The 25,068-nt window shown below is 44.0% G+C and overlaps 1 protein-coding gene across 1 annotated transcript in view; it reads right to left on the bottom strand.

Annotated features, from left to right (window-relative positions):
- The window catches only part of LOC146839622 (membrane-spanning 4-domains subfamily A member 12-like), a 128,349-nt gene that overhangs the window by 32,031 nt on the left and 71,250 nt on the right, over positions 1-25,068 (bottom strand). The window contains exons 2-3 of the mRNA XM_085650831.1: positions 15,226-15,281; positions 2,680-2,836 (exon numbers count right to left, since the gene is read on the bottom strand). Of these exons, the coding sequence (XP_085506957.1) occupies positions 2,680-2,836; positions 15,226-15,281 (213 nt within the window). The remainder of the gene's footprint in view (positions 1-2,679; positions 2,837-15,225; positions 15,282-25,068) is intronic.

Below are 25,068 nucleotides of genomic sequence, written 5' to 3'. Positions count from 1 at the left end.
TGATCGTAACATTTCAGGTTGCTTGCGCATACTTTACCTTCTTTACCTCTGTGGGGTTACTAAAGTATTTAGATTCGAACCTGAATAAGAACTAGGACAGCGTTTTAAATCACGACATATTCAGGGCCGTTGTTACATTTATGTTGGGCTTACATCTATTCCATCATTAATTCATTCTCTCTTAGTTCCGATATCGCCTTTTACTGGGGCTACACATACAACTTAACGTGGCATGGCATGGTTCAACTTAGTACCTCGGCCATTACCGCTACATGAGAGACAACCTATGTTGGTCACTGAGCACACTAATGACCACACAGGTCGACCACCATGATCGGGGAGATGCTGTGACCACCACGATATACCCACGTATTTTAACTCATGTGAATATCTTTACTACAATTGATGTTTGGTATGTATGTCATTTGTTCTATGTGGTACTATGCATGTTTTGTTTGGGTGTTTTTTGACTTTTTAAGCCATCATATGACTGACTGGGACATCATTGTATGGATGACAGTCAGGGGTGTGGACAACTCTTGCCACACGTCACCAGATATGTGATTATAACCCCCTCTACCTGTTGTGGTCTTATATATACATATCTTTATGTCTCCTCCTTTCCCCCTTTTTTATCCCTACTAGGTATCACGAGTCTTGGGTCATTCTAAGAAGTTTAACTTAGACATAGACTGCACACTAGGTCATTGAACCTTGCAGTCTCCACCCAAGCACACCTTCACGCTCACATGGGTTACCCTATTCAAATCCGGAACCCCCATTTACACAGTGCACAACCATCCACAATAGCTAGGTCCTGAAGAAACGCCATTGATCTTTTTAGGCTAAGGAGGCGTGAAACATGTCGACCTGATTTTGAGTTACACAGGCACATTGCGCCCACAAGTGACTCACTGACCTCCGGGTCTTTTTAACCTACCAGGGGTCCCACAATATTAAATTACTTCATTTGGACTCCCCTAGGTAATTTTATCCACATACCTTTGCACGCACGTAATCACTAACTTTTTGGACCAACCCCTCCCTTTTTTATCCCACACACTCGCACTCACCTATCGGCTTTTCTCTTTAAAAGATCTCCGCGAAAGAGACCCTTCGGGGGACCGTCGGGCATTGCAGCGCCGGCCCGACGAGGAGCAAAAAAAGCCCGATGATGAAGCATGACATCCTTGGGGGTGTGTGAGGCAATATTGAGCCTTCGCCTTCGGGACTGGGTCCTTGATACCGGGGATACCTCTTTGTCTCTTTCACCTTCACCTCACTCCCCCTTCCACTCTCTCGACCCCCCCTTTTTCCTTCTTACTCTCTGATCTTTCTATCTCCTAGTTGAGCAGGTGTATATTTCTCACCTCCAACCCGGAACAATGTCCTCATTGATTTAACAGTCTACGTTGGAGCAAGGACATTGGACCAGAATCAGCTCCTGGTCCCCCCCTCTTTTTATTGACATACCTATTTTATTAACCAGTGCATTCTTCATTATTCATCCATAACAGTTAAAAACACTTTTCCAAAGTATTTTTCAAAATATCTTTGTTTTATTATAATATATTGTATATGTTTTTTTTAATAAATAACATGGAAAAGTGTTTTTAACTGATATGGATGAATAATGAAGAATGTACTGGTTAATAAAATAGGTAAACATCTTATTCCTTTGCATCTGTGTAGTTGTTTCGTTTGACTGTGTAATCACAAAGCATTGAATTACTTTATTGCAAATTTGGTGACCTGCATAAGACTCTATCGCACACCTAGTCCCTTTTTCTCACGTTGAGAAAAGAGAGGCCCAGGAGGAGATAATCTCTTCCTAATCACATCAACAGGAGAAGGGAACTTTTGTTTTTTTGACTGCACAAGACTTATCCACAAGTCCTAAAGCTGCATTGCAACTGCTGGACCGAGTAACTGTAAAAGTGATCCCGCCGCAGCCCAACATGGTGCACACCAAAACAGCAGCATCACCCTATACTGTCACAGGCAGCTCACCTAGGATGCCGTCTCAATATTGTATATGTGTTCACAATCTGTTGTACATTAAGTCACTGTCTATATTTCATTGTTTGATAGATGCTGTATGCAATATAAATCAATCTGTATGTTCTTTTGAAGTCCACATACGATTTGTATGTAGTCTAACTGGTTATATTTCTTTTAGGAGATTTCAGCCTCTACGTGTAATTCATTTCTGTACAATACTATTTGCAATGCACCCTGTCTCACCCTGGTAAAACGAGTAACAAGAAAACAACATTGTCTCAAGTAATGTCTTGATTTTTACACCAGTATTAACATTGGTGTGTGTTGTTGTATATGTTTAACAGTTACTTGTACTAGTTACCTGTTAAATTGAAACCTCTGAAAAATCTAGGTGATGAATATTGTGGCATAATAATGTACTAATATATTGCATTACTCTGTTAGATGTATAGCAGACAACAAAGTTTATTTCTCTGTTAAATTAATTCTTGAGTTAGATGAGGAGGCTTGTACACCCTTCTATTTAACAAACTTGGCATCTCCAATCAATAGCCCTTACCAGAGCCAAGGGAATGTCTCTAAAGCGTGGCCTGACAGTATTTTGTGTACACATTATCTCTTCCTGGTCTCGCAGGATAGTTGCCAATCTCACTTAGTCTCAAAGTCCTGTATACTTACATAGAAAGCAACCTTGTAACGCCAGCACTCGTAAGTGCTATAACCACTATAAAAGCTACCATAATCATGATAATATCCAAGATCCACACAGCAGAAAATGATGCTGATTCCTGCAGCGATGGAGCTGAAGATATTCATCACCAGGCTGCCGACCACCGGAAGAGAAAAAAGATGTAGAGTTGGAAGAGTATTTGATTGAGTAAGTATAAGATCTGAGATAGATGTGCAGTTGACATCAAACAAGGTTTGACTTATGGTGCAGAGAACGTCATAGCTTGTCTCTTGACACGGAGGAAGAGCTGGCATGGAAAGCCATGTCCACACTTTGAGCCCAGAGTTGGAAAGGAGATGATGTGGTGCTTCAAGATTAGGGGTGATTGCAATTGGGTGCTTTGGTGTGCGGGTGCACTACAGTGTCCTTCAACTCACGGTGTGATTGTAATGGGTTGCCTTGGACAGGAGGTGGACTATAGTGCACCTCAACTGAAGGTGTGATTTCAATGGGTTGCTTTGGGCTGCGGGTAGACTACAGTGTCCTCCAACTGAAGGTGTGATTGCAATGGGTTGCTTTGGGCTGCGGGTAGACTACAGTGTCCCTCAACTGAAGGTGTATATTGCAATGGTTGCTTTGGGCTGGAGGTAGACTACAGTGTCCCTCAACAGGAGGTGTGATAGCAATGGGTTTCTTTGGGCTGTGGGTAGACTACAGTGGCCCTCAACTGAGAGTGTGATTGCAATGGGTTTCTTTGGGCTGGAGGTAAACCACAGTGTCCTTCACCTGAAGGTGTGATTGCAATGGGGTGCCTTGGGTATGAGTTAGACTAAAGTGTCCTGCAACTGAAAGTGTGATTGCAGTGACATGATTTGGACTGGACTTGACTAAAGTGGACCTCAACTGAAGGTGTGATTGCAGTGAAGTGCATTTGGCTGTAGGAAGACCAGTGTCCCTCAACTGAAGATGTGAATGCAATGTGGTTCTTCTGTTTGAGAAAGGTTACAGTGTCCCTCAACTGAAGGTGTGGTTGCAATGGAATGCTTTGGGTGGCAGTGAGATTACAGAGTCCCTCAACTGAAGGTGTGATTACAATGCGTTGCTTTTAGCTGGAGGTAGACTACAGTCTCCCTCAACTGAAGGTGTGATTGCAATGCAATGCTTTGGGCTGGAGGTAGACTACAGTCTATCACAGCTGAAGGTGTGATTGCAATGGGGCTCTTTGGGATTAAGAAAGGCTACAGTGTCCCTCAACCAAAGGTGTGGTTGCAATGGAATACTTTGGCTGGGCTTGACTACAGTGGCCCTCATCTGAAGGTGCAATTGTAATGGAAGGCTTTGCAGAAGTTTTGTTGGAATGCCGAATTTTGCAGAAGGTTTTGGTTATTTAGGAGAGTGGCAACAAAAAGGCAGCCACTAAGTGTCTTCTGCTAGGTGGGCAGAACAAGTAGTGCTAGTACTGTATTTCAAATAGGGCCAGAGTTACAATGGCAGGTGATGCAGTGCATTTCAGATGGAGGCAGGGTAGGATTTAGAGGCTATGCAATGTATCTTCGATTGAGAGTGAGTTTGAAGAGGAGGGTGGTTAGACAGGGCTGTGGCCTAGCCCCCTTCCTTTTTAATCTTTATATTAATGGGTTAGGGCAGCCACTCCTTAAAGACGCTCAAGAGTTCCCACAAATAGGTAATCGCCCCATTCCAGCATTGTTATATGCGGACGATGCTGTGATTATGTCTCACACCCAGACTGGCCTACAAAAGACCCTAAATAATTTTTTTAACTTTATGAAGGATTTGGATCTTAAAATTAATATCTCAAAAACTTTTATAATGAGATGCGGTCATGGGATCCAGAAACGTAAGGACATATTTGTGGAGGGAACTCCAATAGCTCCAACCAACAGTTTTTTCATATTTAGGCATCTTGTTTAGCCATAATGACACATGGTCAAAAGCCGTTACAGCCAAAAAGCTAGCATTAATCAGAACAACAACTGCTCTTGTTAGCTTTGTAAGAAAACTGGGACGTAAACCACAGCTGGAACTTCTGAAGATCTACAAAGCCAAATGTGTCTCAACTGTTCTCCATGGAGCTGGGATTTGGGGTTTTGCTGACACTAATTCAATTCAACTGGTTGAGAGCACTTTTTTAAGATATGTTCTGTCGGCATCCACTAGTACATCCACCTATGTCTGTCATACGGAGCTGGGTCTCCTGTATATATCCGACCTCATAAAACTTGAGCCAATTCTGCTTTGGCATAGGATCTGGTTAAGGGAAGAGACTAAATTTAATAGGAACCTATTACAAGATAGTCTTAGGCTGGACGGTACCCAAAGCATACCATGGGTTAAGTATATTTAAGATTTTACTAAAGATATGGGTAATCCCGAATATTTTACCAACCCTAGCACCATCACTTTGGTATCCAGGAAAGACCTTAGAAAAAAGATCCTGACTTTCCTGGACACACTACGACTGCCGGGGGAAATCATTAAGCCCAATATCCTACAGCATCAGATGGTACTTACAGCTTTTAATCTGCAGCCATATTTAGTATTTGTTCCCAGTGTTTTTGATTGGGGACAATACATAGATTAGTCTCTTTCCCCAATATGAACGACTGGGCCAGGGAGTTACAACTATGTCCATGCGATTATTTGTCAAATCAATCCTCTCTACATCTGGTTTTATTCTGTAAATTCTATAAGGAGTTAAGAAAGACTTGGATAGTCCCAATTTTACAGAACTATGGCTTGAGACAATGTCGCCCTGCGTTCATTAAGCTTCAGCTCTTAGAAAATGAGAATGTAGCATGGAGGATGTCTATGTTCTTAAAAAAAATATTGCATCAAAGAAAGAGTATTGCAATCTAGGAATGAGGAGGCGGCTCATTTTAGATGTATTGTTTTTATTCTTTTTATCGTACTTTTGATTATGTGATTTAAATATACATGAAATGTACTTTTTCTATCAGACAAAAATGGGTATCTATTTTTAAATTTGTGATGTATTTTATCTGTGCTTTTTATGATTGTTCAAATACAATCGAAATAAAGCTTTGTTTGATTTGATTTGATTTGAGTTTGAATAGTAAGTGAAGAAATGGATCTCAGATGAAGACAAGAGTTAGAATAGTAGGTGGTGCAGTGTGTCTTTGATGGAGACAGATTTTGAAGAGTAAATGATGCGGTGTGTCTCAGATGGTAAAAGAATAGTAATCAGCTGCAGCTCCTCCACTATGGCGGAGGAGCATCACCCCCAGCCAGCTGCCTCAAAACAGCAGGAAAGGAAAAATAAAACGATAATAAACACATTTTATTATTGTTTTATTTTTCCTTTCTTGCTGAGTCTTTGGGGATGACAGACTGCAGGAGGAGTGGTAAGTGCACTGTTATCAGTGCGCATGATGGTTTGGCCGGCCGTCTCAAGTCGCCCAAACCGTCATGCTCATAGAAGCTGTCTCTATCCTGAGCTGCATTGCCGGGTTGGAGACTGCAGACACAGGCTCCCAGTCTCACTGGGAGCACAAATTCAGAACTCTCAGGCCAATCCTGATGCTGCTCTCATGCTGCCATCATCGTAAGAGCAGCATCAGGATTGGCTGCAGTGGAGTCTTGGAGCCTTTGCCTGCAGAGGAGAGGAGCAGAAGAGCAAGAGGCGGCCACCTACAGTTAAGTTATTTTTTATTTTTTATTTTTTATTCTGTCATTTGTCGTCCGTTGTCCCCCAAGCCTTTCCCCCTCCACCCGTCCCTCTATGACAGCACTAGCCGCTACTGATAGTAAGTGATGTAGTGTCCCAGATGGAGACAGAGTTAGAATAGTAAGTGATGCAGTGTGTCTCAGATGGAGACAGAGTTAGAAAAGTAACTGATGCAGTCTGTCCCAAATGGAGACAGAGTTAGATTAGTAAGTGATGCAGCGTGTCTCAGGTGGAGACAGAGTTAGATTAGTAAGTTATGCAGCGTGTCTCAGATGGAGACAGAGTTAGAAGAGTAAGTGATTTAGCGTGCCCCAGATGGAGACAGAGTTAAAATACTAAGTGATGTGTTGTGTCCCAGATGGAGACAGAGGTACAATAGTAAGTAATGTACTGTGTCTCAGATGGAAACAGCTAGAATAGTAAGTGATGTAGTGAATCCCAGATGGAGACAGAGTTCGAATAGTCAGTGATGGAGTGGATATCAGATGGAGATAGAGTTCGAATAGTTAGTGATGCAGTCTGTCCCTGATAGAGACAGATTTAGAAGAGTAAGTGATGCAGTTTGTTTCAGATGGAGACAGTTAGAATAGTAAGTGATGCAGTGTGTCCCAGATGGGCACAGAGTTAGAATAGTAATCTCAGATGAAGACAGAGTTAGAATAGTAAGTGATGGAGTGGGTATCAGATGGAGATAGAGTTAGAATAGTTAGTGATGCTGTGTGTCTCAGATGGAGACAGAGTTAGAAAAGTAACTGATGCAGTGTGTCCCAGATGGGGACAGAGTTAGAATAGTAATCTCAGATGAATACAGAGTTAGAATAGTAAGTGACCAATTGTGTCTCAGATGGAAATTGCATTGGACTGGGAGGTGATGCAATGACTCTCAACTTAAGGTCACATTGTTATAAACAGTTGATGCAGTGTTTCTAAGCTGAAGGTAGAATTGTTATGTACAGTGATGCAGTATTTTGTTTCTGGAGAGAGAGCTAGGAAGTAATAAGTGATGACAATTATCTGCCCTAAATTTGGAATGGTACATAATGCAATGTTCCTAATACTGAGATCTTTTTTTGAAAGGGGAATGATGTTCTGCATTTTAATAAATTATAGAGGAGAGGGAGAGATTCAATGTGAAGCAATGCAATGCCAGTCTTCTGAGGGTTAGCTTGGAATGGGGGTGATGGAGTGTCTTCCAACTGGAGCTGAATTTGCAATGGAAAGCCATACAGCATCTTGTTTTGTGATTTAGTGCCTAATTTAGATCTCGATGGACAGGTTAATCCATCACAACAGTGACGGATATCCCGCCTGCAAAAATATAAATCCCATTGTAGAATATGGGATTTATATTTCGGCAGCTGGGATATCCATCATCGTTATGACGGAGTAACCTGTCCCCCGAGACCTAAATCAGTCCCTCGGTGTTTTACACTAACAAATTTTGTTTTTGGGCCATTCTCATTGCATTCTCATTGCAAATGTAGCTCTATGGGAGTACCTAAGTATGTAACTACCAGTTTTGTCAGATCAAAGGCCTTGATCACTAGGTAGCTCCTACAACACCATATAGGATATGGCAGCCATAGACCACAGTATCACATCAATCCTTTGAAAAGGTAAAGCCACCATTACTTCAGTGCGTGAAGTTTCATGCAGTATGTATAACACCTATATCTCATAAAAGGCAAACAAAGAAGAAATAGTGAGGTATAAAAATAACCCAGTAAGATTTCATGATTTTACTGAAATAAGAAGTTTGCTAACAAATGTAAGGTGGTTGAGTATGTGTATGAGCACATGGGTGCTTGGCTGCATGAAAATAACCAATTCAGACCAGAAAACAACTGTGAGCCTATAAATACTTGTCATAAACAATGATTGTCCTTGTATTGATGCACATGTGGCTGTTTATAAGCTGTCCACCTCCAAGGTTAACTATGACTGGATTTATATAAGTCCGAGTTACATCTGTGGGCCCCCATTCTGACCAGGTTCTTTAACGCAACAGTGGAGGGACAGATGCCAATTTCCTGGGGCCAGTCTATAATTATTCCCCTTTTAAAGAAGGGCTCCAGGTCCGAGGCAAGTAATTATCGTCCCATTTCCCTATTAGACGCATCTATAAAAATCATGAGTAGAATAATTTTAAATAGACTTGAGACCTGGGCCAAGGATAATTCGATAATTTCAAAGGCACAATACAGATTCAGGAAAGGTCTGGGGACGTTGGAGCAGTGCGTTAATTTAGACCTCCTTATACATAAATATACTGTTGCTAAGGATGGTAATCTGTTCCTCTGTTTCGCAGACCTAAGCAGCGCCTTTGATCTTGTAGATCACAATATCTTATGGGACACCCTGTTAGATCTGGGTGCCCCTAAAGAGTGTGTATACTTTCTGGCCCGGTTATACTCCGGACTTTCATGCAAAGTACGTTATGGTCCTATGGGAGAATGCACGCCCTTTTTTAAAGTTGCAAGAGGAATTCGCCAGGGGTGCGTCTTGGCTCCGTTTTTATTTTCACTATTTATAAATGAAATTGATTCGATTTTAAGTAAATTGCCCTCAGACGCCCCTTTGATTGATGGAAGCGTTACCCCTATTTTATTATACGCAGATGATGCGGTTCTTTTATCACGAACACAGAATGGCTTACAACGCCTTATAGATAGATTTGTGTTATTTACCAAAGAAAGGAAACTGATAATCAATAAGACTAAGACTTTTGTTATGACCTGCGGAAAGAGGGTGAAATCTAATTCTTCCTTCTTTATTGATAAAGTTAAGATACAATCGGTCAACAGTTTCTGTTATTTGGGGATAACATTTTCTGGAGATGGGAAATGGACTAATGAGGACGAGAATGTGAGGTTAAAGATGAATAGAAATACCAGTAGTATTTTTAGATTTGCGGCCAAATTAGGGCAAAGGAGACTGAAAGATATGCTGGCTATCTACAAAGCCAGGTGTATTTCATCCGCTTTGTATGGGGCAGGAGTATGGGGCCACCACCCTGTCAATAGTTTACAGAATGATGAAAATAAGTTTTTGAAAAAACTGCTATGTGCCCCCCCCTCAGTTCCCAATATTTTAACTCATATGGAAGCCGGTATTGACTTTATTATGGACCTAGCTGCACTACGCCCATTGCTACTTTGGCGCTCCATCTGGTCCAAAACTGAGACAGTATTTACACAAACAATTATCAAGGATTGTTTGAACCTTGATAATTTGTCTCGTATACCATGGCTGAGCTATATTTACTACTGGTTTAATCTTCTGTTTGATTGTAATATTCGTCTGAACCCTGAAGCAGCTGCACTGATACCAAAGAAAGATATACAATTGAGGTTTCTAGCATATAAGAATGCGGCTAGAGAGAATCAGTCCAGTAATTTAACAACTGTTGCATCTTACCTTGATTTGAATTTAAGGAGAGGTTTCCAGACATATCTTGCGATTGTAACTTATAACTCCCACAGATTTGTCCTAACCCGCCTAAGGCTAGGGATTGTGCATCATTTAGTCTCATTCCCGGATATGAAGATCAAATCTAATATGCTGTGTCCTTGCGATAATATTTCAAAACAAAGCTGCTGTCACTTTTTATTGTTCTGTAAATTTTATTGTCATCTTAGGAAATTTGATCTAAAACCTATCCTTTTAAAATATAAGATACGCTCTACCAAATCAGCAATGAAGTTTTTAACAACTCTGGAAAGTCCTGATACCTGTTTCTTTGTGGCATCCTATGTGCTAAAATGCATGAATATAAGGAAGTCTATAGTCTGTGTTGATTAGTTTTATTTTGTTATGTACTTTGCACATTTAGGTATCGCTCAGACTTTTATATGCACTTTGTAGTTTGAGTGAATTCTGGATGAACATTGTATTTTTGGTATTTTTACTATACTTATCATCTTTTGCACATCTGCACATATTAGTCATTTTATATGGAACCTGTACTTTGTTAAAAATATAATGTAGATGCTTTGTTGGTAAACTAAGTTTAATTCTGAACTGTTCAAGGAAGCACTATGCACTTTAATAATGTCCTTACATATTGTTTTCTGTCATGTTCAGTGTACAAGATATCTTAGTTTGCTATGTATTTTATGTGTTGTTCTGCTTATATGGTTGTATTTTTACATACCGAATAAAGCTTTTGAATTGAATTGAACTATGACTCTACTCTGGGCTTGCACATTCCCATCACATACTACCTGATTTACCTCTTTTTCTGGGGCCCTTTTACCATTAAAACTCGCTTGTTGCCAAGAAATTTGGTTGCATAAACTAAGGCACTGGCTTAGTTCTACAAGGTTAGACTTTACCACCCACTGATGCCTGATCATGGTCCAGAGCACCAACGCTTGAGCATGAAGGTCCAGGTTGTTGTAGCTCTACAAGTGCCGCTCAAAATATTGTCCATGTGGTGAATGTACTTTATGAATTACTAACAGTCCATTGAAAAGGGGTCAGAGATGCAATGGTAATTCAAACCCAATTTCGTTCTTTAGAATATCACACACAAGCACTGCACTAAGGGAAAAAACACCAGTTTTAAAAGTGTTTTATTTCAATGGTCTCCTCCTATTGTTTAGCACATGAGTAATAACCACACAGAATGTTATCAGAACAGTACATATGCATGTCACTAACAACGAGAATAGAATGAACATTTCTAACATGGTTGGAATGTCATTTGGCAACCTAACACCCAAAAGACTACTTGTTTGTGCTGTACAATGAGAGCATGGAGTAGGTTAACGTCCATCTAGAGTTTCTTTAGATTCAGCTCACTGGGCTCAGCTTATTTGCTCTCAGAGTTGACTCTGTATCATCTCTCAGCACAGGAATGGATGCTACAGCAGTAGGGTGGTCTGCCAGTCCCCGTTCAGAATCTTGTGCGATAATCCAGTGTGAAATCCTCCCTGCCTCTGTGGCCGCTTCATGTGGTTCTTATAGTATTGGCCATTTGCCTTTACCTTACATGGGTCATTTTGGGGGAATTTGAATTACATTCTGGACATAACCTGTATGCATCAATATGATAGTTGTAAGACGAACCAGTATAAACCAGTATGAGAAAAGTGTGTCAATTCAGACTACATTGTTTATGTTATATTCCCGATCTGACCTTGAAATATAGATAACAGGGACGGTGTCCCATACTGAGGTCATATTAGGTGTTTTGTCAAGGTCTTTATCTGGATGATTTGACACTTTCACAGATTCTTCGAAAAATAAGGACAAAGAATATTTAGGTCAAAGGTAGCCAGGTCAATGATTGAGCAAAAAATGTAGTCTGACCTGTACCTTCGGGTCTTTACAACAGATTGACAGCCTCTGCGTGCCAGGGCTCTCCTTCACCAGATGCTACTGAATAGTAATAATTGTCCCTTGGCTATTCAAGGAAAGATCATAAAATCCCTTATCATTTAGAAAATCCACAGAAAACAAAAAAACCCTATCTTCTCTAGAGAGCCAGTAAGAAAAGACACATGCATCCACTGAAGAGCCCATGGGAAAGAAAATCATTGCCTCCTTTATCTAGGGAGTTAATAGCAAGAATATTGAGGCTATCATCCTCTGAAGAGTCTATTGCAAATAAGTACCTTCTGCAGGAAGCACAATCAACCCCTTCTTCTCTAAAGTGTCATTAGGAGGTGAAAACAAACACATCTCCTCTGGATGGCTAATAGTGTAAACAAAAGCAGTCCCTTGTCTCAGATACTGCATTAGGAAATATAGGCATACACATCCCCTCCAGGTAGCACTGGCACCACTTCTTTGAATATCAGTAGTAAACACACTCATCATCCTCCTTCTCAAAAGGATACACTGCCAAACACCCTTTTTTCTGGACACCCATTGGAAGCTCAAGCATCCCCTTCTCAATGGGAAACCCCAACAACCTCTCCTTCTCTGGATTATCGCTATGAAACCCAATCACCAGCTCCTTCACAGTGATGTCAGAGAGAGGCGGATCTGAGGCCCCAGAGAAGATGTGACTAGTGACTCCTGGATGATGCAATTTTGAACTTTCCCAGCATGCTGTGCAGGAGGGTTGGGACAGGGGTGGAGAGGTGACGCGGCACCCTAGAATTGGCCAGAAGTACCTTGCTTCTGGAACCTTCAGCTCCCCTTTAAAAACACTTACACAAGGGGGAGACATTTTTGTGCTTTGTTGCTGGACCACGGGGCTGCCTTGGACAACTGGGAGGAGGAACCTCTGAAGCCCAGAAAAGACTAAGGACTCTGCCCTGTTGACCCCAGGAGCAGTGGGTTGCCCCAAGGCCCAGTGACGCTGGTCCCCGTACACCATCTGGGGACCAGTTGGGGGAAAGCCCTGGACTTCTGCACCAAGAGATAAAGCCCAGGAGAAAGGCTGGAGCAGGGATTCAGGAGAACCAGCTCTCAGTGGATTATACCACTTTAGAGGTCTGCTGTAAGTTCCCCTGATGGTTAGAGCTCGCCACCATGAGTAAAATGAGCCCAAGATCGTCCAAATTGTACCAACAGGCCGGAGTTGTGACATTTTGAAGATTGGTGACCTGACCTTTTTTACCAAACTGAGCACGTGGGGCTCAGCTGCATTTCCTACAAATGCCCCTGGGGTAGGCCAGTGTGTCTTTTGCTTGCTCGCCCTAAATGCACCGGGTATGCCCAGAACTGGGTCCCGGGCTCACAGTGCCACTGGATTCAAGCTAGCCTGGCTGATGAGGGGTGACACCCCGAAACCAGTCCTAGGATGTTTGTTTCTGGTCCAGGGAGGACCTGGCTTGGCAGTTCAGGCTGGACTGTTCCCATGAGGAACAGGGTCAAGACTGATTTGCATTTGGCTGGATCTAAACTCGGGTTGCATGGTGAGCTATAAAACAATGGATTTAACCTGATCCCTTGACTGGGGGTGAAAGTTTTGATTTGTTCTGCATTCCGTCCATCATTGTGTGTCTTTTGCTTTCTCGCCAGGGGATCGCCGCAAAGTTTATTTATTTATTTACACCCAGGGAGTGGGTGTGCATAGATCCCCCTCCCCAGGCTCATTCTCACCCCTGGGGCGGCCCCATCACCCCCGGGGCAGATGCTTTCAATTATTCCTGTGAAGGGACATGCATCAGGCCCCCATCTCAGATACTTTCTTTGGCCCAGGACCACATCCTACGGGCTGTAGTCAACATGGAGGAGACCAGGGACCCTATCTTCGGCCCCCTGAGCAGGAGGAAAAGGAGGAGTGCCATTGTGTCCCCCCTAGTTTTGGTGTGCCTGCCCCCCTCCCTGTGCCCGCGTCTGGGGGAACTGGGCGGCCACCTCGAACAAAGGAGACCCATGCTTGCAGAGCGGGCAAGGAGAGAGAACCTGCTGGCTCCCGCAGCCTCACACGAAGGTGCGGCCGACGCGGGTGCAGGCGGAGCTGCGAGTAGTGGGCTCCCTCAGCTTCCCCCAGTGATTGGCCGGCATGAGGGTGCCTGGGTGGGACCGGGCACACCAAAAAGAAAGTCAAACGAAAAAGGAGAAGGAGAAGCCACATGCGGTGGTTTAGATAGTAGTGAGCCATTAAGTTATCAATATTATCATGCAGGGTGACTAGTGGGTGCTCAGTATAGAAACTAAATGGGCTTTGGCATGCAAGCGGGGCAGAGCAGAAGTCGAGACCATTTTGAGCCATAATAACAAGTACCACAGCGTAGGGAAGGAGCCGGATCACTGTGAGCATCAGTGACATGGTCACAATGAGTGTGAGTTATAGGATGAACTGCAATTACAGAAGTTTCCAGATTGACAGAAACTCTATTGTCAGGCAGTGGTGGTCCCTTTCAGATGCAGAAGCAGACAGTAAGTAAAGTGAAAAAAGGGACATCTACACACAATAAAGAATTGGTGCAGCTACCCCAGGAAGCCATGGTGCCTGGTACATGGTGCATGAATGTGCACAAAGTGCCGTTTTCCACTGCTGCTTGTGCTGCTGCCCTTTTCCTGAGCCACAGCACAAGCCGCAGTAGAAAAGAGCACGGCAGTTCTTGTCATAATAGGGCAGGTGGGACCACCGACTCATTGTTGGACGGTCACCTGCCCGATACGATGGCGGTCGGTGGTCCAGCCAACCGCCATCAATATTTTAAAAGTTCAGATTCATGGGGGAAGGTTTCCTCATGGAAGCAAAAATTATTCCCATGCAAAGTACTTTAAGAAACCCTTGGAACCATTATATTTTATATACAAGCATTGTGAGGTAAAATTCTATAACATAAAGAACAAGGGTCACTATATCAAAAATATTTTTTTCTTTTTCCCATTACCTGTAAATTAATAGGCATCAAAAAATAATGTTTACTGATGCAAAGAATTATTTAAACTTTTATTGATACATCCAAGCATTCTGCCTTGCAGTGTTTCTACAGGTCCATTAGCAAGTACATGCCAGTCATAAGAAGGTGTCGTGTGTAGGGGCCTCATTCTAAGGGTCCACGTCACATGATGCAGTCATACAACATTCTGGATGACTGAAATACCTTGTTCCGGTTTTAAGCTGGTGCAGTATTAGCTCCTCAGTGCGAGTTCCACGGGTTAAATCTGCGGATACTGTTGATGCCTCATTTATTACAGAGCTTCCTACACTAATGCAAGTACCACGCTACACTGACGCTTGAGCTATTAGGAATTAATCAGACTCAACTTAAATAACAGGGTGACATCAGTCATAAATATATAAATACTCAACTGACTACATACAATGCATGGGAGCAGTCTTGGTCAAGGGGTCTGCAGTGAACAGACAGCAACGTAAGATGTCAGAAAGGGTCGGCAGCCTCAGGTAGAATTTAGACTAAAACACTCCACTCACAAACAGCGAGTTCCCCTTTTCTCCGCCGAGATGGACAGGCCCCCGGAGATAAGGTACTGAGGGAAGAAGATAACATGCCTTCTATCAGTAATAAACAATTATCAGTCAGTGGCTGCTGAGTCATTTCTTATTTTCCAATCATTTATTAAAAACAAGCACATTTTACTGGTTGTACAAATGGTGGCTGTCCACCACCGACTCTTCGGCATAGTGCACATTACCTGGATATTTTAGTGGTCACTTTGGATAGATTCCCCAAGCCCCAAAAGGAAGCTGAGACCTATTCAATGAAAAGGGAAACTGGAAGTCCTACTGCTGATTGATACTCCTGTGGGGAGTTAGGAATCAAGCAAGGCCTGACAGAGAATCTATTACTTCTGCAGTACAATGACAAAGCCATAGTCTGAACCCCAGAATTAATACACACACACATTGTGTTATTGGTTAATGTATTCCATTGTATTGTGCGCTCTTATAAATCAGAAGAATAAAAATTATTGCACTAATAGGAAGCATCTGCACAATCATAACTCCTCTTAGTGAAATTCACCACTAGACTATTCATCTGCTTGTTCCTGCCTGGTTGCTCTGGGTATTTGTCATGCTCCTGGTTGATACACCGCTTTGTTCTTGGTCTGGGGCCCAGTGTACTAAGAGTCCTCTTCCATATTCTCTCTCTCCTGGGGCACTGACATGTCCCTAAAAAAGGATTGTATTGGTTGATCAGATATTCCAACTGGGGAGCTGCGTCACAAGCGTTGAAAAGCATCGGGGGGCCTCCGACAGCACAAAGCCCTCTGATGCCTTTCAAAGCTTGGGGCACAGCTCCCCAGTTGGAATTGTGGAAACACAAGATCCTTAGCCCTACAAACCCATACTTGACCCACATGCAAATGTGGAAGCGGCACATTGGTGACATTCTCATTAAATGGAATGGTGATGAAGAAACAGTACGCCAGTTTTTGACATGGCTAAATTGCCAGAACGAATTCCTTAAGTTCACACACACAGAATCTAATAAGGATTGGTGTTCCTAGATCTGAGCATTATCTCAGACAATGGCAAACTGAAAACAACAACACACATAAAACCTACAGCAAAGTACTGCCTATTGGTTTGACAGCTTTTATCCTGGACATCTCAGAGAAAACCTCCCATCTGGACAATTCCTCAGACTCGGACGTAACTGGTCTGATATATATGACTTCAAAGGACAAGCAGAAGGTCTGTGCTCCAAACTGGAGGAGAGAAATTACCCTCCCAACATCATTTCTAAAACAATTAAAAGGGTCAGAAACAATAATAGAGAGGGCCTTCTGGAAGTGAGACCTCCAAAACCAAGGGAAGAGGGACCAATATGTATCACTACCTACAATATAGCATCCAACCAAGAGAACAAAATAGTCAACAAGCATTGGCGTATCCTGAACAGTGGTTCCCTGAATTTCCTAAAACCGATGTTTTCACATAAACGTGGCAGGAGTCTGAGAGACATGATAGTCCACACCAGACCACAGAGTAAGGATTACTCAGGTACATCACAGAGATTCCTCTCCCCTCTCACAGGCCACCACCCATGCGACAATTACAGTGTCTGCCATCTGACCACCACAACTAAAGAACTAACATTCAACAACAATACAACTTGGGAGCAGAGACAGTTCACAAACTGTAAATCATGATGTGTTATATACATGATCACCTGTCTGTGTCATCTCCACTACATCGGGATGACAAAACACATGATTAATAGACGAATCTGTAAACATCGCAACAACTTGAGATGCGACCGGGCCACGACTAAACTGTCTGCACACTACATGGAGATAGGACACACAATGCAGGACCTTCGCTGGTCCAATGACTCGCAACTATTCAAAAAGGAACAACATTGGGCTTTAAGATTAAAAATCCATACCAATGGACTGAACAAGAGCATACCCTGGAGCCACTTCTCTTGAATATACTTACCCCGCCACTAAACAACAGCTTTTTAAGAGGTCTACTAATGGGAAGCTTGTTAGAATATCTTTCCCGAGCTCTAGTCAGGATCTATTTAATTGTAAAAAAATTCCCATAAGACTTTCTTAAGACCCAGTGGTAACATGTTTATTTGTTAATTTTCTATCTAATACCAGACGCGAGAATCTATTTCTGTTGATCAAGGTACAGCCCGTGGAATGATAGCTGTAACATCCTGGCTGGGTCTCCTAATTACTATCCCTGCACTCTCATGTTAATACTAGCTCTTAAGATAATTTGTCCTCTGCACCATTGTGGGTTGTAGATATATAATGTTCCCATCCCTCTACCACATAGTACAATCCGGTTAGTGTGGGTCATTGGACTCTTCGCATAATATCCACTTAAGGGTGAATAGCCTCTCATCTCCTGATGTTTTCCATTTTTTCCAATTTCTTGCTTTTCTGCATTTTTATTTTGAGGGACTATGTCCAACACTCACCAAATAGACCCATTGATGTAATTGAGGGAAGATGTGCTACTTTTGCAAAGTAAATTTTCCTAACATTCACTTTGCAGACCTGCTGACTAAATGGAGGGATCATGTCTTCCTTGAACCTCTATGAGATGTGTGGGAAGTGCCTCACATATTTTACAGGAAATTAGCTTCTTCAGATTCAGTTTTTTCAGGTTTGATGCCTTCAATAGTTAACAAGTTGTGATCTGATATGAGTTTTTTTATTACATATTTTCACCTGAATAAACCAATCTTTATTACCTTATTAACCAACTTTTTGAATCTCTCCTTTAGCGGTCCAGCTAGTCACTCGAACTCGCATCACTGTGAGCTCGAGTAACCAGGAAGTGGTGCCGTCCTGGTCAGCCCTTTATGTAAGGTGAGCACACTAGTTTTTCCCTAGCATGCCGAATGTTATATACAGGTCTGGCTCCGCACTCGAGCAACATTGTCAGAGCCGCGGGCTGACAATTCGCCCGGCAAGGGAGTAGCTTTGACAAAGTGAGTACGGCATTGCCAAAACCCCTGAAAAGCGAGAATAATATCCTAATTTTTCTTAATACTGGTGAACATTTTTGAGTGCTAATCTCAATCCTTGTTTTACTTTTCCAATGTTTGACCATAAGCGGTCCTTCCCCCATTGAGCTCATGGGGCCATATTTTGGCATAAAAAAATTATGTTCTGGACCGTGTTTCATGATCTTTCCTAAATTTGACCACATATCATCTTGACATATAATGGTCTGCATAGAATAACACCACTAGTACCTAACATTATGATATTGGCTAAGTTTGGCATTTTGTAAGTCTGTGGAAATTGATCTAGGATTACACCTTTGGTGAAGCGGGACCACAGACAAGAGAATGCTTTTTGTACCATGGCACGAACGTGGATGCGACTGAGTGTGTTTTTTGTTCAATGTTTTGTATTGTCTTATTTGTCATCACGAACCTGATTATGGGTAGCACTGGCACAGCCTACGATAAAGCTAAAGTCATCTAGCACAGCAGCAGAAAAATATATCATGTGTTTCCCACATATGGTTGATTCATTAAATAGAATTTAATAATTTTTCTGTCCTACCTTTCCAAATGTAAAAGAACTATTACTGAATGGGTATCGTACTGTATGTATATTTTACCCTAACACTTATTAAGAAGACCTACTTGGTGTCACTACCAGGAATGGTACTAGGGAGCAGTCTATGTATGGTCCTGACAAAAAGCCTAGGGGTAATAGCTTGAAAAGGGTCAACCGTGAGATACACACACAGACGTGTGCCTCTCATTTCCCCATTTTTAATAATACAAGCAAGAGGATTGAATAAATATTTTTTCCTACCGAGCCAGGTATTTTTTAACCCTATAATAGACCCTCCCACTCTCATACCACCTATCTCCTTATAGTCTCCAACTAAAAAGTATTCCCACGTCTTCGTCGGTCGCAGCACCCCCATCCCGCAGAAGGATGGGAAGAACCCTATGATGAAACATGCCACATCCTGGTGGGTGACGGTTATTTTAAGGAAACTTTCTGTTTCCAAACTATAAGAAACAGTGGAACAATAGCCCATTTAGCACAGAGGTACTCAGTGTGGTCTTTGATACAAAGACTTGATAGTGATAAGGCCAGTGGTACTCTTTATTGGAAAGATCAGATAGTGGTAATTGAAATGGTGTTAATAATGGTTGTAGTCAATCAATCAAACAGGATGTATAAAGTGCAGATAATCACCCATGAGGGTATCCATGCACTGAGAACCAAGCTGCTTGGGTGGGTCTTGAGTTCCCTTCTGAATTCCTGAAGAGATGGTGAGGTTCGGATATGCAGGGGGTGGCTGTTGAAGGACTTCGCCGCGAGGGAGAAGGAGTGTCCTCCACTGTTGGTTAGGCAGATTGGTGGGGTGTGAGCGAAGGAGAGGGAGGAGGAGAGCAGGAGTCTGGTGGCTTGGTGGAAGCTCAGGCTGTGGTTGATGTATGCTGGACCTTGGTTGTGTAGGGCTTTGTAGGTGTCGGCTAGAATCTTCAATTAGCATTAGTGGTGATTGCGGTTACAACGATACATCACAGAGTTCTCTCAGTATACTTTCACTGTAAAGCTACATTGAGGTAATCTTCACAATAAAATCTACCTTTCACTGGCGAGCTATGCTTGAGTGTTCACCATTATGATGGACACTCCTCATTACAAAGAGGCTGCAAGGCTTTTGCAACGTACATGTAGATTCATTTTGTGTCAAGTTCCACTGACTCCTCCTGGCCTGATGAATTCTGGGTGCTCCTCACACATTACCAAAGCTAAACACCCAAAGTCGTCAACACCCAGCTCTCCCGCTTCCTAGAAGACAGCAAGGAGCTCGACAACTCCTAATCCGGAGTCCGAAAAAATCACAACACCAAGACCGCACTCATCGCTGCCACAGATGACATAAGGATCATGCTCGACAAAGAAGAAACCACAGCACTCATCCTGCTGGACCTCTCTGCCGCATTCGACACGGTATGCCATCACACCCTCCGCACACGACTCCACAACGCCGGAATCCGCGACAAGGCTCTCAACTGGATCTCATCATTTCTCACCGGCAGAACCCAGAGAGTCCGCCTTCTGCCATTCCTGTCTGAGGCCTCTAAGATCATCTGTGGCGTCCCTCAAGGATCCTCCCTCAGCCCAACGCTCTTCAATGTATACATGGCTCCTCTCGCCAACATCGCTCGGACACACCACATCAACATAGTATCATACGCAGATGATACCCAGCTGATCCCCTCCCTCACGAAAGACCCCACTACTGCCAAAAACAACCTACACAACGGACTACACACCATCTCCAACTGGATGGAATCAAACCGCCTCAAGCTAAACACTGATAAAACAGAGATCGTCATCTTTGGCTCCAACCCCTCAGCATGGAACGGCTCCTGGTAGCCCAACTCCCTAGGCACCGCACCCTCACCCACCACCCACGCTCGCAACCTGGGCTTCACCTTGGACTCCACTCTCAGCATGACTCAGCAGGTCAACGCAATCTCCTCCTCCTGCTACAACATTCTCCGCATGCTCCGCAAGATCTTCAAGTGGATCCCCGTCGAGACCAGGAAAACCGTCACCCACGCCCTGGTCAGCAGCAGATTGGATTACGGCAACACCCTATATGCAGGAACAACGGCCAAGCTACAAACCAAGCTATAATGTATCCAGAACGCATCCGCCCGCCTCATCCTTGACGTCCCATGCCGCAACCACATCTCCCCCACCTCAGAGACCTACACTGGCTACCCGTACCGAAAAGGATCACCTTCAAGCTCCTGACCCACGCACACAAGGCTCTCTACAACACCGGTTCAGCCTACCTCAACGACAGACTTTCCTTCCACGCTCCCACTCGCCATCTCCACTCCGCCAACCATGCTCTCGCCACCATCCCCCGCATCCGCCACACCACCGCCGGAGGAAGATCCTTCTCACACCTCGCCGCCAAAACCTGGAACTCTCTACCACTCCAGCTACGCCAGACCCAGGACCTCCTAACTTTCAGGAAATGCCTCAAAACATGGCTTTTCGACCAGTAGCATCCCCTCTCCCCAGCGCCTTGAGACCCTAACGGGTGAGTAGTGCGCTTTATAAGTATATTGATTGATTGATTGATTGATTGATTGATTGATTGAAAGAACATCCAGAACGCCGCCGCAAGACTAGTTCTAAATCTGCCAAAACACTGCCACATCTCCCAGCACCTGCGCACACTCCACTGGCTCCCCATCGAGATGTGAATCACTTTCAAGATACTCACCCACGCACACAAGGCCCTCCACGGCACAGGACCAGTATACCTGAACAGCCGACTCAAATTCCACGCACCCCAAAGCACCCTACAATCAGCCCAGCTCTCCTACGCCGTGGTCCCCTGCACCAGAAAGACCAGATCGGGAGGCCGCTCCTTCTCCTTCCTCGCGGCCAAAGCATGGCGCGCCCTTCTGCTCCAACTCAGACAGACAACATCGATTTCCATCTTCACAAGAGACCACAAAATCTGGCTCTTCGACAGACCCCCTCCTTGATGGAATGGAACCTGCACTCCCCCATCCCTATCGCCTTGAGACCCTTACGGGTGAGTAGTCACACTTAACAAACCCCTGATTGATTGATTGATTGATTGATTGATTGATTGATTGATTGATTGATTGAAAGCAAAGAGCACTTAGCTTTGCTGCATGACTCCCAGGTGTACTCCTCAACAACTGTGTCAGTCAGTGATTGAAAGTGGAAGATATATGTGCAGAATTGTCAAACTGCAATTTAATTATCAAATGTGCAGTTAGATCGAGGCAGATACATTGCATTAGTCCAGACATGTTGACCCATTTAGAAGCTGTATCTTATTACGAAAAAAAAAGATGAATAATGAAAAAGATAAATAATTCACTTCACTGAATGAAGTTGAAAGAAACATGTCCTCGACAACTGCTGTAATTGGATCTCTCATCGTTATGGTCAAGGCTGAGTTCGTTTTTATGCCTAACATTTTTACCAACCAGCACAGGTGTAAGTTTGGGGTTTTGGGACGTAGGACAAAATTGAAGCAAGGGTTTCATAGAACAGAATATGTTGCTAATGTCACTAGGTTACTTAGGTGGTTGTGACTGCAAACATTCCACTTTCGAGAGGCACTTAGACAGTTCTTCAGCATTGTGTTCAGTATCCCCAGTAATCCTTACAATTATTTGGGTATCATCAGCATAGAGAAAAAGGCTGAAACCAAAAGACTGAATTAAGTAAGCCATTAGGATCATATAGAGATTGAATAGCAGTAGAGACATGACGGAAGCTATTTGGACACCAAAAAGTCTTGCTGCGGAAACATGGGAGGGGGGGGGGGCAAGAATTGGAAATATCTATCTGTGATAGATTGGGTTTTTGGTTGACTAGGGGATGAGAGCCCTGGTCAAGCAACACCCTAAATCCCCGCCAGGGTTTACCACAAAATCAGAAAATTAACTTGAGATTAACCATGAGTAGCTTGTCACAAAAGGCAGTCAGGCTTACCTTAGAAACAATGTGTAAAGAATTTATGCTGCACACAAACAGTAATAACATGAAAACACAGCACAAGAAAAATCCAACATCAATTCAGACAATTAGAGTAAATAATAATACATTATTTGACATCTGAATGACAAAAATCCAATCAGTAGAATAGAGTTAGGAATTCTCAAAGTTTTTAATAAAAAGTAGTGCCTAAAAGATCAAAGAGCCAACTGTGGACATTTAGTAAAGACCAGTTCAAACTAAAAAATATGTATGACCGTGATAGAGCACGTGTCACATACAAGAAGTGGATGGGGCCTGGTCGGCACTTACCTTGGGACTCAAAGAATTTTCAAGACAAATTTTCTGAGAAGGTAAAGTTCAGCGGAGCAATGCTACAAGGAAGGAGCTTCGTCTTCAAAGAGCCGCTGGACAAAGTTGTAGTGAAGATTTCTATGTTCGGGTTTAATCACTTTTATGGACTTCGAAAATCTCCATGAGACAGGAGCCTGTAGCCAATGAGAATTCCAGGAGGCAGGATACCCCTTTGGTGAAGAACCGCTGAACAGGATTTGCTGCTGGAGAGAAGAACGTATTAGGAGATACTATGAAGTCAGGGCGACTGGCGATGCACCTTGGACATATTGATGAGCAGATTGGTCCAGGTCTTCCTGTGGTTCTCAGAGCAGTTTTCAGCCAAAAATGTATTACGTTCCAAGTTTTGGATTTTGGCAATCTGGGCACTTTTAGCACCAGCACCAGCTGTAGGAGCATAACTTGGGGGTAAGGACTCACTCAGGCTGTGTCCGGATGCAGGTTCAAGGTGGTGGAAGCCTGCTTTTTCCCTGTGGCTCTGAACAGGAGGCCAGCAAACTATCCCTTGGAGTCACTCTGGTAGTCCTGGGTTCAGGCGATGAAGATTTCAAGGCATAGTCCAGGGAGCAAAGCAGTCCTTCCAAGTGCAGAAAAGCAATCTTGTGGAGTACAGAGCAGCAGTCAATCTTCTGAGAGTCCTTTCAGAGGTTCAGAAACTGAACCGAAGAGTGGCTCTGAGAGGTCTCCTTTTGATACAAGGTGCTTTCTTTGAAGGAGAAGAAGGTACTAAAGGTTTCTGTTGGAAGTACTTGGAATTTCATGAGTCCCCTGCCCTGGCTCTAGGCTGGCTGCAGAGATAATGCAGTGGTGACAAGCCCTTTGTGTGAATGCAGAGCACAGCCTATTCAGTTGCAAGTGGGTCTGTGCCCAACTCCCTCCCATCCTTATAACAGATGGGCCATTCAGGCACACCTAATCCCTCTATTGTCTGAGTGCCTGGGAGGAATTCACAGTCCAACAGCCAACTGCACCCAGTCAAGTGACCTAGGACAGGGTGCAGGCACCAAATGGCAGGACAATGCAAACTTTCTAAAAAACGTGGCATTTTTGAAATTGGAATTTAAAATCCGACTTTACCATTAAAAAAATATTTTAAGTTACAGTTTCATAGATACCAAACATGAAATGCTTACCTATTACCAATTGTTGGAGCCGGCCTCGTGGCGTGGTCCTGTTCCCCCTCGCCAAGCCGCACGAGGTCCCCTGCACCTCGGGGCTCCTCCATTTTGGATTGTACGTAACTCTGCGCACCAGCCTACGTGGCCCCGCTCAACCCGGCCTCGGCCCCAGCAAGCCCCGACATCCAGGCACCAACAACTGGCCAGGGGGTACCACGTGAACACTTCCCCACTCCCGGCGGAGGGCAGTATCGATGGGACCCCCAACCGTCCTCCCACACCTAGGTGCGATCGCCCCACAGCTCGCCTGGCCTGGTGCCTCTCCCGCTGGGCGTCTGGCCTCCGCCAGCCCGGCCTCTCCGCCCCCCGGGCGCAAGGGTCCGGACATCAAAGGGCTCGAGACCTATATCTGGGGCGACCCTGCAACAGGACCGCAGTTGTATCCCGGAGTCGAGAGCCCTGCTGATTGAATCGCGGCTGACCCAACTGAGAAGAACTCTTGCTTGAAACTCTACCACGAGCCCTGCTGACTGCGTCACGGCTCCACCTTATTGAGGTCACGAAGCCTCACGGAACATCAGAGCCCTGCTGACGCTGTCGCGGCCCAACCTCGCTGAAACCTCCCTCGGAGCCCTGCTGACGTCGTCGTGGCTCGAGCTGAACCAAGACACCGTAAGAGCCCTGCTGACCTGGTCGCGGCTCGAACTCCACGGACTGAACACCAGAGCCCTGCTGACGCCGTCGCGGCTCGACCCCTCCGAGATCCGGAGGCCCTCCAGCGTGGGGATAAGAACTGGGCCCCAGGTACCCTCGTACCAGGCTGCTGCTAAAGACTGTCCTGC

This window comes from Triturus cristatus, chromosome 4_1 (assembly GCF_964204655.1).
Source record: "Triturus cristatus chromosome 4_1, aTriCri1.1, whole genome shotgun sequence".
NCBI classification, from domain to species: Eukaryota; Metazoa; Chordata; class Amphibia; order Caudata; family Salamandridae; genus Triturus; species Triturus cristatus.
The sequence above is the reverse complement of the archived record's forward strand: the minus strand, read 5'-3'. Positions and strand labels throughout refer to the sequence as shown.